At 40.6% G+C, this 12,652-nt stretch overlaps 1 protein-coding gene across 1 annotated transcript; it reads right to left on the bottom strand.

Moving 5' to 3' along the window:
• Positions 1–264: 264 nt before the first annotated feature.
• On the bottom strand, positions 265–8,675 carry LOC116038998. The gene is made up of 9 exons (XM_031283753.2): positions 8,586–8,675; positions 4,395–4,593; positions 3,403–3,478; positions 3,015–3,274; positions 2,757–2,813; positions 1,404–1,477; positions 824–990; positions 510–704; positions 265–425 (listed from the first exon to the last, which is right to left on the bottom strand). Exons 1-9 carry the CDS (start codon positions 8,642–8,644, stop codon positions 313–315), a joined length of 1,200 nt encoding a protein of 399 aa, XP_031139613.1. The 5' UTR covers positions 8,645–8,675; the 3' UTR covers positions 265–312.
• Between the last annotated feature and the right edge of the window lie 3,977 nt (positions 8,676–12,652).

Below are 12,652 nucleotides of genomic sequence, written 5' to 3'. Positions count from 1 at the left end.
CCCGGGGGCCCCCTAACAAAACGTGCAGAATTGCTGGGCTGACACCTGTCAGTGGAGGACCACCATGCAGAAAAGAGTGACCTATCATCCTCCCTGCCATCTTGAACAAGTCACTCTGCACAAGCACTTGGGAGGTGGAAGGGATGAGGTGATCAGCTTGGCCCTCAAAAAGCATAGTGCTTGTTCTATTTCCTGCATGGAGAGCAATGGAGCATGGGGCATCTCCTTTAATTATACAGGTTATCACATACGTAGACTTTAGTGAAGTTCATTCTCTGTAAAGTCATTTGAAACATGCTTGTGATAAAAGGGCTACATAATTAAATTAATAAACTGTCCAAAATCCATCAAGAATCCATTCTGCAACTTGTGCATCACTAGGCTGAAGAAATGGCGCTTCACACCCTCTCCAGTTGCTACATCACCTATAAAACAAATACTATTGTTACTTGTCAATTGAAGCAACTACATACTACTTTAGGTACAATATATTTGTAAAATGTAGTTACCTTCCAATCTGCAATGGAGTGGTCTGGCCCAATCTACTTTATAAACCTTGTAAAAGCTGATTAGTCCCTCCTGATCTTCAACGTCCTCTCTCATGTCAATTCTTACTTTCAGTGTTGGTTCATCCTCTTTTTCCTGAAGCAAATGCCTTCTGTATAGTATCGCTGCCCTCTCTGGAACTTCAACCCTCTTCCAGGCTGAAAAATATTTTTCATAATTGTGTTTGTATAAGGGTATAATATTTCTGTGGGAGTATCATTAACATTCTGTTTCTGGAAAAAAAGTAAAAGAAATGTTAAGACCCGTGAAAACACACCGTCAGATATTGCAGGTACTGGCCCTGAGGTTTGTGATGTGCCAGGTGTTAAGTACCCATAACTGGATGGGCTAGCAAGGCTGCTTTCAGTGACACTGCTTGTGGAAACCTCTGGTGCTGAAGTGCTGTTTTCAGATGCAGCCGCCATTATGGAATTCAGAGGAAAACTAGATGATATTAAAAAAACAAAAACAAAAAAAAAAACACATTTTGATGTTATTGACAAAAACAAAAATTGTAAATGCATTACAGACATCTAAAATGATAAATAAAGCTAAAAAATAAACATTTCATTGCACTATTTTATCAAACTAATTAATGCAAAGCTCACCTAAATTCTGCATTTAATAAAAAAAAAAAAAAAAGGTAAATTACAAAGTAAATGGTTGATTTCAGTCTGTAATGCAATTCTCAGGGCCAAGAGTTTAGTAGGACCCTAGTTATGACTTTGAGCTGTGTTGCAGCTCCTTTAGTGACTTGGTGATGGTTTTAATTGGTGTTACAGGGCCTTGTTTCACTTGCCATTGTGTAAAATATAGTGTCAATTGTTGCGGATACTCCAGTGACATGTTGACATTACCTTTCCCCACATGAACTTGCATGGAGGGCCATCGCCTCAGCAGCAAATTGCTCTCCACATATTGGGCAAGAATCCTGCGGAGTCAACAATGAGGTTTAGTATAACACTTGATTAACCAGGTTCACATGACACTAAATTAGATACATGAATATTACAGCCAAAACATGGGGCAGGGATGCAATGCGTCACACAAGTTGTGCAAGGTTTTTTTTTTAACCTGCTACACAGACTCCATATTTGCTCTGTGTAGTTGCTGCCAGCTTCACTGCATCGATATTAATGTAATGCAGTTGGTAGGTTGTGAAAGTGTTTTAACTACAGGATTATGGATACATTAATTTGATTAATTTAATGTGAAATGTACAAACTAGTGTTCATTTTGTCACCTATTTTTAATTTAGTCTTAGTCTTGTGCCAAATGTCCTTGTTAGTTTTAGTCATATTTATTCAGTCACATATTTTTTTTAGTCAAGTTTTAGTCAACTAAAAGTCTCGTCATTTTAGTCTAGTTTTAGTCAAAAGGGAACAAGGTATCTTAGTCCAGTTTTAGTCAAAACATTTTAGTCTTTTTAAATAAATTATTTGACATTTCTGATAACATTTCAGTCAAATAGTGTTTCACATCTCAAATATTGGTTAAATGTCATAATTACCTGACAAAATACACTTGTTGAATCATTTTTGTTGAATGCAACTTTGTTACTGGGAACCAAGCAGCAATTGGTAAAAAGTAGAGACGATTGTAGACGAAAATGTAGAGAGATTTTATCTTAGTTTTTATTTTATGCAAAACATTTTAATCTCGTCTTTTTCGTCAACAATAATGCATGTTCATTTAGTCTTAGTCAGCGTTTTTGGACATTGGTGCAGTCTCGTCATAGTCATGGAAAAAAGTTAATTGACGAACATATTTACTCTGACGAAATTAACACTAGTACAAACACCTACAAGGTTGCTCTGCTGGTCACATTGCCTCGGGTACAATGAGGTATTTATGTTATAGACTAACTGCGTAAAAAAAATAGAGACAAGCAGTGTGATGCCCGTGCAGATGTGTGTGGCTACCGTGATCTATGCAGCAGTTCAGCTTTAATCAAGGCGCTGAGTGAAATTCACACCGGGTGTATTTCGGACATCAGGTCCCTCCGATTATGGACAAGCCCACCGACACTGACATCCACTTTTCACTTGTAAAATCTCAAGTAATAACATCAGGGCTAGTACCTTTTTGATAGATTAGAATGACTGATTTCAGATTAACATTTAAAGTGAGAATTGGACTCAAGCAATGAGACTTCAGTATTGATTTGAGCTTTTGTGACTTTGTTAATTTAAATCTTAATAATTGCTTACCACACAAATAACATCTGGTTCCTGGTCTTTCTCCTCTTCTGCCACAAGTTCAAAATTCTCCACAAGGAATGTGGAAAAAAAGTATCATTATCATTTTTTCTACAAACGTAATATCTATGTATATGTAATATCTATCTAATATGCAGAACACAACCCAAATACATGTATTATATGTTAGGAATAGGTATAGATTATAAAGCCTTAAACAACTATGGGAATGTATTGTTCTTAGCAACAGCATTGAATCAGATCACTTACATTATCATGACACTGACAGGATTCAATGTGGAAAGGCAGCAACTGAAGAGGAACTGATGTGCCACAGGTCATGCAGTTATTTTTTGGCATATTCTGAAACTCTGGTGAATCATATGGCAAGGGGGTTGTGTCAATCTTTTCTTGAAGGGGGACAATATAGATGATGTTCTTTCCATTGTTTGAGGAGGACTCCAATATTTTTGCTGTGTAGCCCTGGGAACCATGGGCCAGTGGAGTAGTCTTCCTTTGTCCACTGCCTCCTTTGAAAGAAAAAAAGAATTAAAAAAGCGCAAAAATGGAAGTTCATTATTATTCCAAAAGTTTTCAAATATGAAGTACTGAACAGGTATGGAGGCTCAACTCTTCTGCCCGGTGTAAATTAGCTCACCTGCAGCTTTTTGGAGAAGCCAACCGCCACGCAAATTTCGCAATTTAGGGTATTCCTCAAGCAGAACTCTGGTTATCTGAAGATCAAAACACATGATGGAAAGTGGGTAATGATACCACATTCCACACACATGATGCTGGGGGCTGGAATCAATCACTTGCCTTGTGCTGTCTTTAATTTTGACAGAGTACTTAATGTTTTCACTTTGTAGCAGAAGTTAGGCTACTTAATTACTATTCATTCAGTGCCAAAACTTTTAACTTTACATATATGTTTCTATAATTGTGTGTTACTTTGCTATGTTGTAACGGTCAAAAAAACTTTTTGCTACAATCTAACCTAAACTCAACACCTGTCCTATAACCTTCCAGAAGAGATTTTTGATCCAAAACAGCCCATGAACAGTAGCCTAGAAATCATAGAAATAGATGCACCCTGGCAGCAGAAAATGTAAGTTGCAGCCAGGTTCGTCTGCAACTCTCCGTTGGCTTGCAAGCTGGATATACCAAATTCTGGTCAGGCCAATCACATCGTGTATAGAGTCGGTGGACGGGGCTTAACATAATGACGGCAGAGTTGCGACGGTTCCGCGTTAGTTCCCTGCTACTTGAAAACAAAGATGTTTTTGCTCTGGTTGGTTGTAGCGTGCAGAGGAAATTTGAAAGACAACCGTTTATCCCGCCCCTCGGATTAAGCCCTGCCAGTGGTGAGTGTCAGGCTACATTCACAGTAGTTAAAAACCACAAACTACAGTAGACATGTAGACAGAAAATAACAATGCTCATTCATTAACAATGAATGAAATTACCATACTGTGCGAAACGTTTTCCTGGCTGTCTGTCTCAACCGTCACATGTACAAAATAATGCCCAAAAAGCACACTTCTTTTTTTACATTTATGGTATTGTATCTCCACAATGATATCTTCTTTGATTTGATAATATTTTTCATACCAACTAAAGTGTCATGCTGTAAAAAAAAAAATGGCGTACCTCAGTGTGATCAGCATCGTCATTAAGATGTACAGTTCTCATTCCTAAGCCCGCTTGCAGGAGCATGGTTTCGTCTTTTGGTGTCCTATCCGAGTTCTCTGGCTGCAGGCAGAACTGGAGTTCTATTACTTTAGAAGTTGATCTTGGAGGTTCAGGTGCCTTTCTTTTACGGCTTCCAGCATATATTGCTGGAAAAGATCTTTAAACAAGTTGAAAAATAAGAGGGGGGAGCAAAATCAACAAGGATGACAGAATCAGCTGTTGGTCTTGGGATATTTTTTAACAATGGCTGCATTTCAGTATTAGTAAGCACTTTACAGTTGAATAACTGCAGAGTATCGATGCCACCAGGGTAAAAATAATAGCAATAGACACACTTCTGGGGTCATAGGTGTGATTGGCAAAGGACAAAAAAGCAGGAAAATATACGGCGCACCCATGACACTGCGACAGCCCCCCCCCCCCTCATTTAAAAAAAAAAATAAACCATTAAATGGCACTTTCTGGAGAGTTTTGTGCGAAGAAATGGAGAAATTGAGTCTTACATGATATGTAGGTATTAGGGCATTTAGCATTTACATTACTGTTAATCAGTCATCACTTGATCACACATTGCATTACCTTGTTATAATATAAATAATAATAGTGCCACATGAAGAGACAGTGCAGCATATGACAGTAGCAACAGCTGAGAAGATTTGGGTCTGTGGTGACCAGGTCCACCTCACACAAACTTCCTTCTCCTATTCTCTCTCCTTACTACCACACCCACACCAGCCCACATTACCACGCCCATGCAGCCCCACCCACGGACATTTACGGATTTTTAAACATTTAATGTAACTGGCAAACAATGCTTTCTACTTTTTAAAGAGCACACGTTTATAACAAATTTTTATTTATGCCGTTTGTATGCTGTTACTGTCATTCTCTACAGTATGTAGGTATGTAGTATGTATGTTGTCACTGTCTGTTCAATTGTCCGTGTTTCTCTCTGTTGACACTGTACATATTAAGTTATAACTCTAACTCTGCAATTTAAATGTTTTTTATGGCTGTCTGTGATTATACTTCAGGGTTTTTCCTTGCTCAGAATTTGTCTTTGTGGGAACACACAAAGCAGGGGGGGGTCTGGGGGAGGAAATTCTGAGAGTAAATGACTTCAATTCCTGCATTCTGATACATGTTTAGGCACCAATTTATGGTAAAAATGTCAATATTTATTGCAAGGAAATCACAAAATTCTGGTGGCAGGTAACAATTCAAAATACAAAATATAATGGAATATTATTATATTCAGTAGTCCAGTAAGGAGGCTTTCACATCCGGGACATGGGCCGGATACAACAACACTTGACCCTAAAGTCCAGTTGTTTGTAGGATTGACTTAGGCTACTTAATCAGTGATGTTGAATATAGCCTACAGTGTAACGGACCACCACAGTTCATACATACATGTGAACCGCGGATTAATTGCAGAGTTTAATCTACATAGTGTAAAACTACTACGTGAATGGGGCACAGCAGAAAGACAGAGCAGAGCGACGCTGCTTGTTCAGGGTTTTCATGTGTACTCCTATAGGCCTACACTTCGCATCAGGTGTTAAAACCAACTGTACCAAATTAGACTACTATTTAACGCGAGACGTTTTTAACCGCTAATAAAACTGTCTCAATTTAATACTGATGCCGTCAGACGGCCGCGCGGACAGACAGCAGTTGGAGTTCTGGCAGAGCTCTGCGCCGGTCAGCAGCGGCTTCTCACTGTACAGCCGGTCCCCCAGAGCAGCATGATCACCGGGAGGGTCCAGCCTGAACCCTGCAAACAGAGATCCCGTTTGAAGGTGACATGCTTGATTTTGACTGATGTCCCAATTTAAGTAACCTCTGATCGGGTCGTAGCAAATTAAGTACACTAAGTTTAAGATTAGGTGTTGGTCATTCTCAACACCTTTCTACCCCCCCCATCAACTCTGGACTCTGTGCTGCTGCCAGCCTGTGTAACGTACGTTACTCACCATCGATCGACTGTTAGCTTCAGCTGGCTAACGTTAGCTGTCAACCTCCCGACTAGCTAGTGATCTAGCGAGGATTAGCCCTTCAGACCACAGTGGACTTCAGTGGACTCTCCATCCAATCTCCCGACTGGACCTTCGTCTACCACAACTGCCGGACTCTTTCAAATACATGTACTCCCTGTCTCCGCCAATCACTTGCTGACTTGGTGGTCAGCTGTCAGCTTACGCCAGCTAGCTTCTGTTAGCGTCCACCGACTGACGGCTCGCCCAGCACATCTTTTCGCTGTAGAGCTCTTTTAGCCATGTTTCCCGGCTCAACACTAAGTTAGTGTGGGCCACTACCTTTCTGCACTGCCGAAAATGGTGCTCCTAAAATATTCCTCACTGCAACTTCTCAACGTCATCTGCTACGTCGCTTCAGCTTGCATTGCCAACATAAAATAAAAATATTGTCCCATTGTCGGCTTCAGCTAAGAAGATAGTTCGCCCCCACTCGTCCAAAATTCTTATTCAAATAACCTTCCGCAACGATTGCAGGCTCTTTGGTGGAGCTCTGCTTTGAATGAAGTTACATCGTGACAAATTAATGGACCACTTGCAGAGTGATATGAAGACATGAGTCAGAGGCACAAAAAACGTTGACAGCAGTGACCGGTCATTATGTTTACCAATACCCCCGACCTGTGCCTTGCGACAACCCCCCCCCCCCAAAAAAAAAAAGAAAAAAGCGGATTTGCATGATTTACGAGAGCTTCATTTTCAGGTCAGAAAAGCCGGATTTCCGGAATTATCCGGAAGAATCACACCCCTGTGGGGTCCGTTTCAGGAAGGAGGTTTAACAAACTCTGAGTGTAACCCTGATGTCTGAGTTAATTTTCCCTGAGATGGGAAACTCTGAGTTTTCGGTTCCAGAGAGAGAATTGGTGTGGGAGAAAATTGCTGCTCGAGTCAATGCGTAAGCATTAACAGTGTATTAATTTCATATTTAATCACATATTTAACTTATAATATTACTGGTGAATACTGGAATTGTATTACACCTATAATTTCATTTGGGTGCAATCCTGCGGGTGAAAAAGTAAGCTACTACTAGGCCTATATCCCATTCTGAGGCAGCACCATGATCATTAACAGAACTATAATGTATAATAATTTATTTCTTTTTAATGGCACTGGTTTGTGTCCAGGGAACAACTACAAAAAATGTTCAAAAAATGTTTCAGAGCGAGTCACACTTTTCTGACGGCTACAGTGGCTTCCTACTACTACAGTATGATCCGCATCACCAATAAAGAAAAATGCCGTTTGCAAAAAACGTAATGCGACAAAGAATCTGCTGGGATGTTAAAGCATGTCCATGATAGTGGATGTTAGTGATATGAGGACGGATAAGGTAGCCTATCTGATGGACTGTGAAAAAATGTGGAAATGAAAATACATTTAGTCGGGACTCAATATCATCTCCCGACGTAAACTCTCTGTGAAGTAATACAGCTTTTTCATCAACGGGATCGTCGACAAAAGGACATGACATGTTTGAGAAAAAAACGTTTCATAATCTGCACTAAACAATAAGTTTTATTTATTAAGTTTTTATTCATGCAGATAAACTGCATGAAAATGCGCCTGATACAGACTGACTGAATGAATGAATGAATGAATGAATGAATGAATGAGGAAATGAGAGAGAAGAAACCCCGAGTTTCTCTCAGTCTCTGACACTGTGTCAGAGGGAGGAGACTGAGAGAAACTCAGGGTTTCGTGAAGAAAACCTGCTCCCGACCAGGTTAGGTTCACAGACTCAGTTACCATAGTAACTGACTCTGTGGTGAAGTTACCTCTCTTTCTGAAACCGAAAACCCAGAGTTTCCCCTCATCTCAGGGTTAACAAACTCAGTTTTCACTAAACCTGCTCTCTGAAACGGACCCCAGTTTGGTAATTGATACTAACCTTTTGATACAGGGCTTAACACTAGACAAAACTGTATGTTTTAAGAGTTTTTCCTGTACTTTTTGGGTGTAAAAGGTTTATTTAACCAACAATGGAGTAAAAACAGGCCAGTATTGCAATTTAAAATGTGTTTAAAGTGTCAAAAAAACTTAATTGCCATCTATTTACATGGACAAACACAAAATCCTGGAATTGGATTAATTTAAGCGCATATTAACTTACCTTTGCATTTCCCGATGAACAGGGTTGTTGACGGAACTGCTAGTTCCAGGAGATTCCATGGGCCTTACAGAACTGCTAGGCCTCTCCACATTGGATTTTTTAAAGTTTTGGATGCAGCTGAGAAGACCTCTCACTGCATTTTCAATTGCAGCATCATGTGGTTCCTGAGAGAAAAATAACGTATGACTATACATGATGGCATAGACACTGGACCAAGCTCAGTAAGAAACAGACACTGATATAACGTTACACGCATTCATAACACACATTCATAACGGACGACGAATGTGACAAATCTAAGGGTGGCCATGGGATGTGAGCCTACAAAATATGGTAATACAGATTGCAACCGCAACTCTGCCTCTCTATGAAGGGGACTGTTGCCACCCTATAAATGTACTGTTGTTACGGCCTCCATTTAAAGAAACAAACAAAGGCTCAAAAGAGATTGGAGGATGCAACATATAAAAAAGGATGCCAGACACAAGGTTAACAATTAACCAACAAGCTTGATTAAATAATGCAAAAATATTACCAAGTAGCAAACAAAGAGAAACAAAAAAGGGACCGGAGACCCCAGCCAAAAAAAACAAAAGATGGGAAGACGCTGGACCAACCTCGCAATGGGCCATCACTCCCCACTTCTCCCCCTAAATTACCTAAAAAGGGGTAACCTAATCCTAGAACAAACCAAAGAGGGATAACTGAACTACTGTTAATATCCAGCCCAAACTAACAAAATAAACACTACAAGTGTGTATGGAGGTTGGGAAACACAAACCTGCTTGTGGAGAACAATGATTAAAGTGTGCTGCTGGCGTGCCCTCCATGTGCCTCTGTCCCTTCACTCTCTGCCTTATTATCGCCCCCCCTCCCCCCACTCTAACTGAGCACTGATTACGCTCAGGTGTTCAACAGGCAGAGGGAGGAGGGCAGAACAAGGCACAGAGAGAGAGAGACAGAGAGAGAAAACAAGAAACACACACCAGAGGCACATGTAACACTGACTAGCTATCTAACTGTTGTAAAAAAAAAATTAAAGAAATGTTGATTTTTCAGGTCTGTGATTTTCAAAAATGTAATAACAGCTTTCTAAGCAGCTAACGTCGAGGTAATGATACCAGGACATTAATGAGAGCCTTATGTGTCTGGAACAAGAGTGTATCCGGCTGTCGCATCCCATGTAATAATTATTAATGTCTCCTTTGCCTAAATCCAAAAGCTAAAAATGGCTATGAAGTTTGTAACTTTATGAAATGTCGACAGGGCATGAAGTTAACTTTTTTGACCACCAGCCACTGTGGCAGGTGGATTTAAAAATCCACCTGCCACTGTGGGGACTTTTTACCAGCCACTTTTTTTTTTTGCGTCATAAAGGTGAAAAACAGGAATTGCTGTGACTCTATGATCCTGTCCTGTCCTATTGATGGTAGCCCACCTTGATAATCCTGCATAGGGGCCCGGTGTTGGCACGTTATGCCACTGCATATAAGAGATGAGATGACTGACAAAATCAGGAGTAGCCTACGTGCACCACAACAACAACAAAACACTGGTGAATGCGCACCATAACACATGAATGTTTTTTGTATAGTTCTTAAAAATAAAAAAATAAATAAAAAGGAAACTTGTTTTGGGGAGAATAATACTTATTACTATTAATTAATTACTCTAGGCTGAGATTTTCTAGGAACTTTACCAAAAAGGCTCAGGATGCTGCAAATGTTGGTAAAATATGAAAAAGGCTGGTGGATTTAAGACACAAAATAATTTATTGGATGAATCAAATATGAACATATCTGTCATTGTCAGTGGCTTGTTAATCTTTACATTGTTAGTTAATTTCCTATCCTGGGCTGGGACACACATTCATACGGTTTAATAAAGGACTTATTGGACTTTAACTTATCATTGCACTTACAATAACATAGCTGTCCTCAATTTAGGTCATCCTGTACGTCTCATCTGCGTTTTTTCCTGCATCCACCACGTGCGTGTGTTTGTGTGTCTGTGTGTGTGTTTGTGTGTCTGTGTGTGTGATTGTGTGTGCGCGTCAGTCGCGGGGGAAACGGAGCAGCCCCGCCCGCTGCAGAGAGCCGACAATTTGAAACAGCAGCGCTGACTTTAGAGTGAAAAATCGTTACAGCATACATTGATGTTAAAATGTCTACAGGTTGGCAGGACGGTCTGAAATGTTTTGCACGGTCTTTCGCTGTACGTTTTGTTTGTAATGTGAGATGTTCGAGTCACATACACGTCTCGTCTTCATATCAGAAACTAGGAAATGAATTTGACTCGTTCTCACTCCCGCTTGGTCAGTGGCTGCACGTGGGATGCTGGGATTGTGTGAGTAATGAAAATGCGATAGGGGGCCCCGGCTGTCAATGTCTTCCAGTGATGCGGGCCCCTGATTGGACCAGGCCCGTAAGCAACCGTGTACCCTGCTTACCGATAGCAAAGCCGGTCTACGGAAAGCCGTTCCACTCCCTATTAAGCCCCATTGTACCTACTTTGGTTGCAGTTCCACCAGAGTTCCACTGGGGGTGATCACGGTCCAGTGCAAAATGAATGGGACCCTATGGAGCTAGACGGCTAAATTTGTCTCTTTCGCCCGATTGTCGATGACAAATCTCAGATTTGATTGTAGTTTTTGCAAGTTCAACATGGATTATAGGTCGAAAGTTGAACGGACGAGTACTTATGCCCTTTCGATTTGTTACAGGTTGAGTCGTTGTTGCCCATAACACGCTAGCATTCTGCTAATGAATGCTGATTGTGTGACAGTGAAGGACTGATTACGATCGGAGATCCCGCTTGACGGCATCCGAAGCAGAACCAGAATGTCAGAGTGAATATTTCGGCGTGGTCTTTAAAACATTAGCAAACCTCTTTCTAGCACGTGTATTGACAGGGAGAGTATAATCTGTCAGCTGTGTTGTCGATGCCTCGAGAGAAAAAAGGAAGCGACTCAGAGCTTGCCGTAAAGCAGAATCTCTGGCCGTATATGTGTATGACGTCTTTGACATTTTAAAAGGCTTTTTAGAACAAAAAAGCCACTTTAAAAAAATCTAACACCCAGCAGTGTGTATTTTCTTAGCCTCCCCTTTCAAATGCAACATTCAAATTACTAGACAAAAAATTATATCCTGAGAAAAGTGGATTTTGAGGGGTATAGCTCCATAGAGTCCCATTCATTCTGCACTGGCCTGTGAGCGCCCCCTATATGGAACTCTGGTGGAACTGCAACCAGTTCAGAAGCCGGAAGTAACGAGAGAGTGGAACTTCTTCCACTATTAGAAATTCTTTGCTGATAGTTACGAGTCTGAATCACTCAATTCTCATTGGCTACCCGCCAATGTGGCAGGTAGATTGACAGTTTCACCCGTCACAAAAGTTACCCGCATTTGGCGGGTGGGCGGGTGCCAATTTCATGCCCTGAATGTAGATATTATTGATAATTAGCTTACTTATTAACTTTACAAGTTCAGAGTTAACCTTAACCTTAGTTAGCAGACTAGGTTATGTTAAATAAATAACTGCTAGCGGGTAAATCATAACTTTAGCTGACGTTACAATGCAAGGCGAGTCCTCAGTAGTAGATGTTTGGAGCCTCATTGAAGCCTTTGAAACTACTGCATTTGAATACTGCATTGTTATATCGTTAGCGATATACAACTAGCTAGCTAGCTAACATAAAGCTAATGTTAGCCAAAGTGCATTCATTGACTCTTATTTTGTTACTAAGGTAACACGTTATTAGGAATGTGAGGCGTCTGTGGCATCATTTATTTACTTGTTAATCACAGTAACGTTAAAAATCTACCAAAACAAAGCTTTTGGAACCAACTTACCCTTTCTTGTTGAGCCATTGCGGATCTTCGCCGACATGAAGAAGAACAGAAAAGGCCGCTTCGTCTTCTGATTGGCTGATCCCGCTCTGCGCCCCCGCCCCCCCGCTCTCTCACATCTTCACAGCTTCAAGTGCAAGTTTGTTTTGCACCAAATGTATCGCAACAATAGTAGCAAAAGCCAAGGTGCACAGATTCGTCACTTTGTGATGCGATAGA

This window comes from Sander lucioperca, chromosome 5, assembly GCF_008315115.2.
Source record: "Sander lucioperca isolate FBNREF2018 chromosome 5, SLUC_FBN_1.2, whole genome shotgun sequence".
Classification (NCBI taxonomy): domain Eukaryota; kingdom Metazoa; phylum Chordata; class Actinopteri; order Perciformes; family Percidae; genus Sander; species Sander lucioperca.
Note: the sequence above shows the minus strand (reverse complement) of the source record. Positions and strands in the feature narration are given on the sequence as shown.

Bases quoted from the DNA above. Each gene is read 5' to 3' on its own strand.
- LOC116038998 (XM_031283753.2), bottom strand. From the start codon at position 8,644: ATGGAATCTCCTGGAACTAGCAGTTCCGTCAACAACCCTGTTCATCGG. The intron at 3,275-3,402 runs GTGAGCTAATTT...TTTCTTTCAAAG, and splicing joins GCTTCTCCAAAAAGCTGCAG to GAGGCAGTGGACAAAGGAAG. The intron at 705-823 runs GTGTGTTTTCAC...AATATTTTTCAG, and splicing joins AGTACCTGCAATATCTGACG to CCTGGAAGAGGGTTGAAGTT.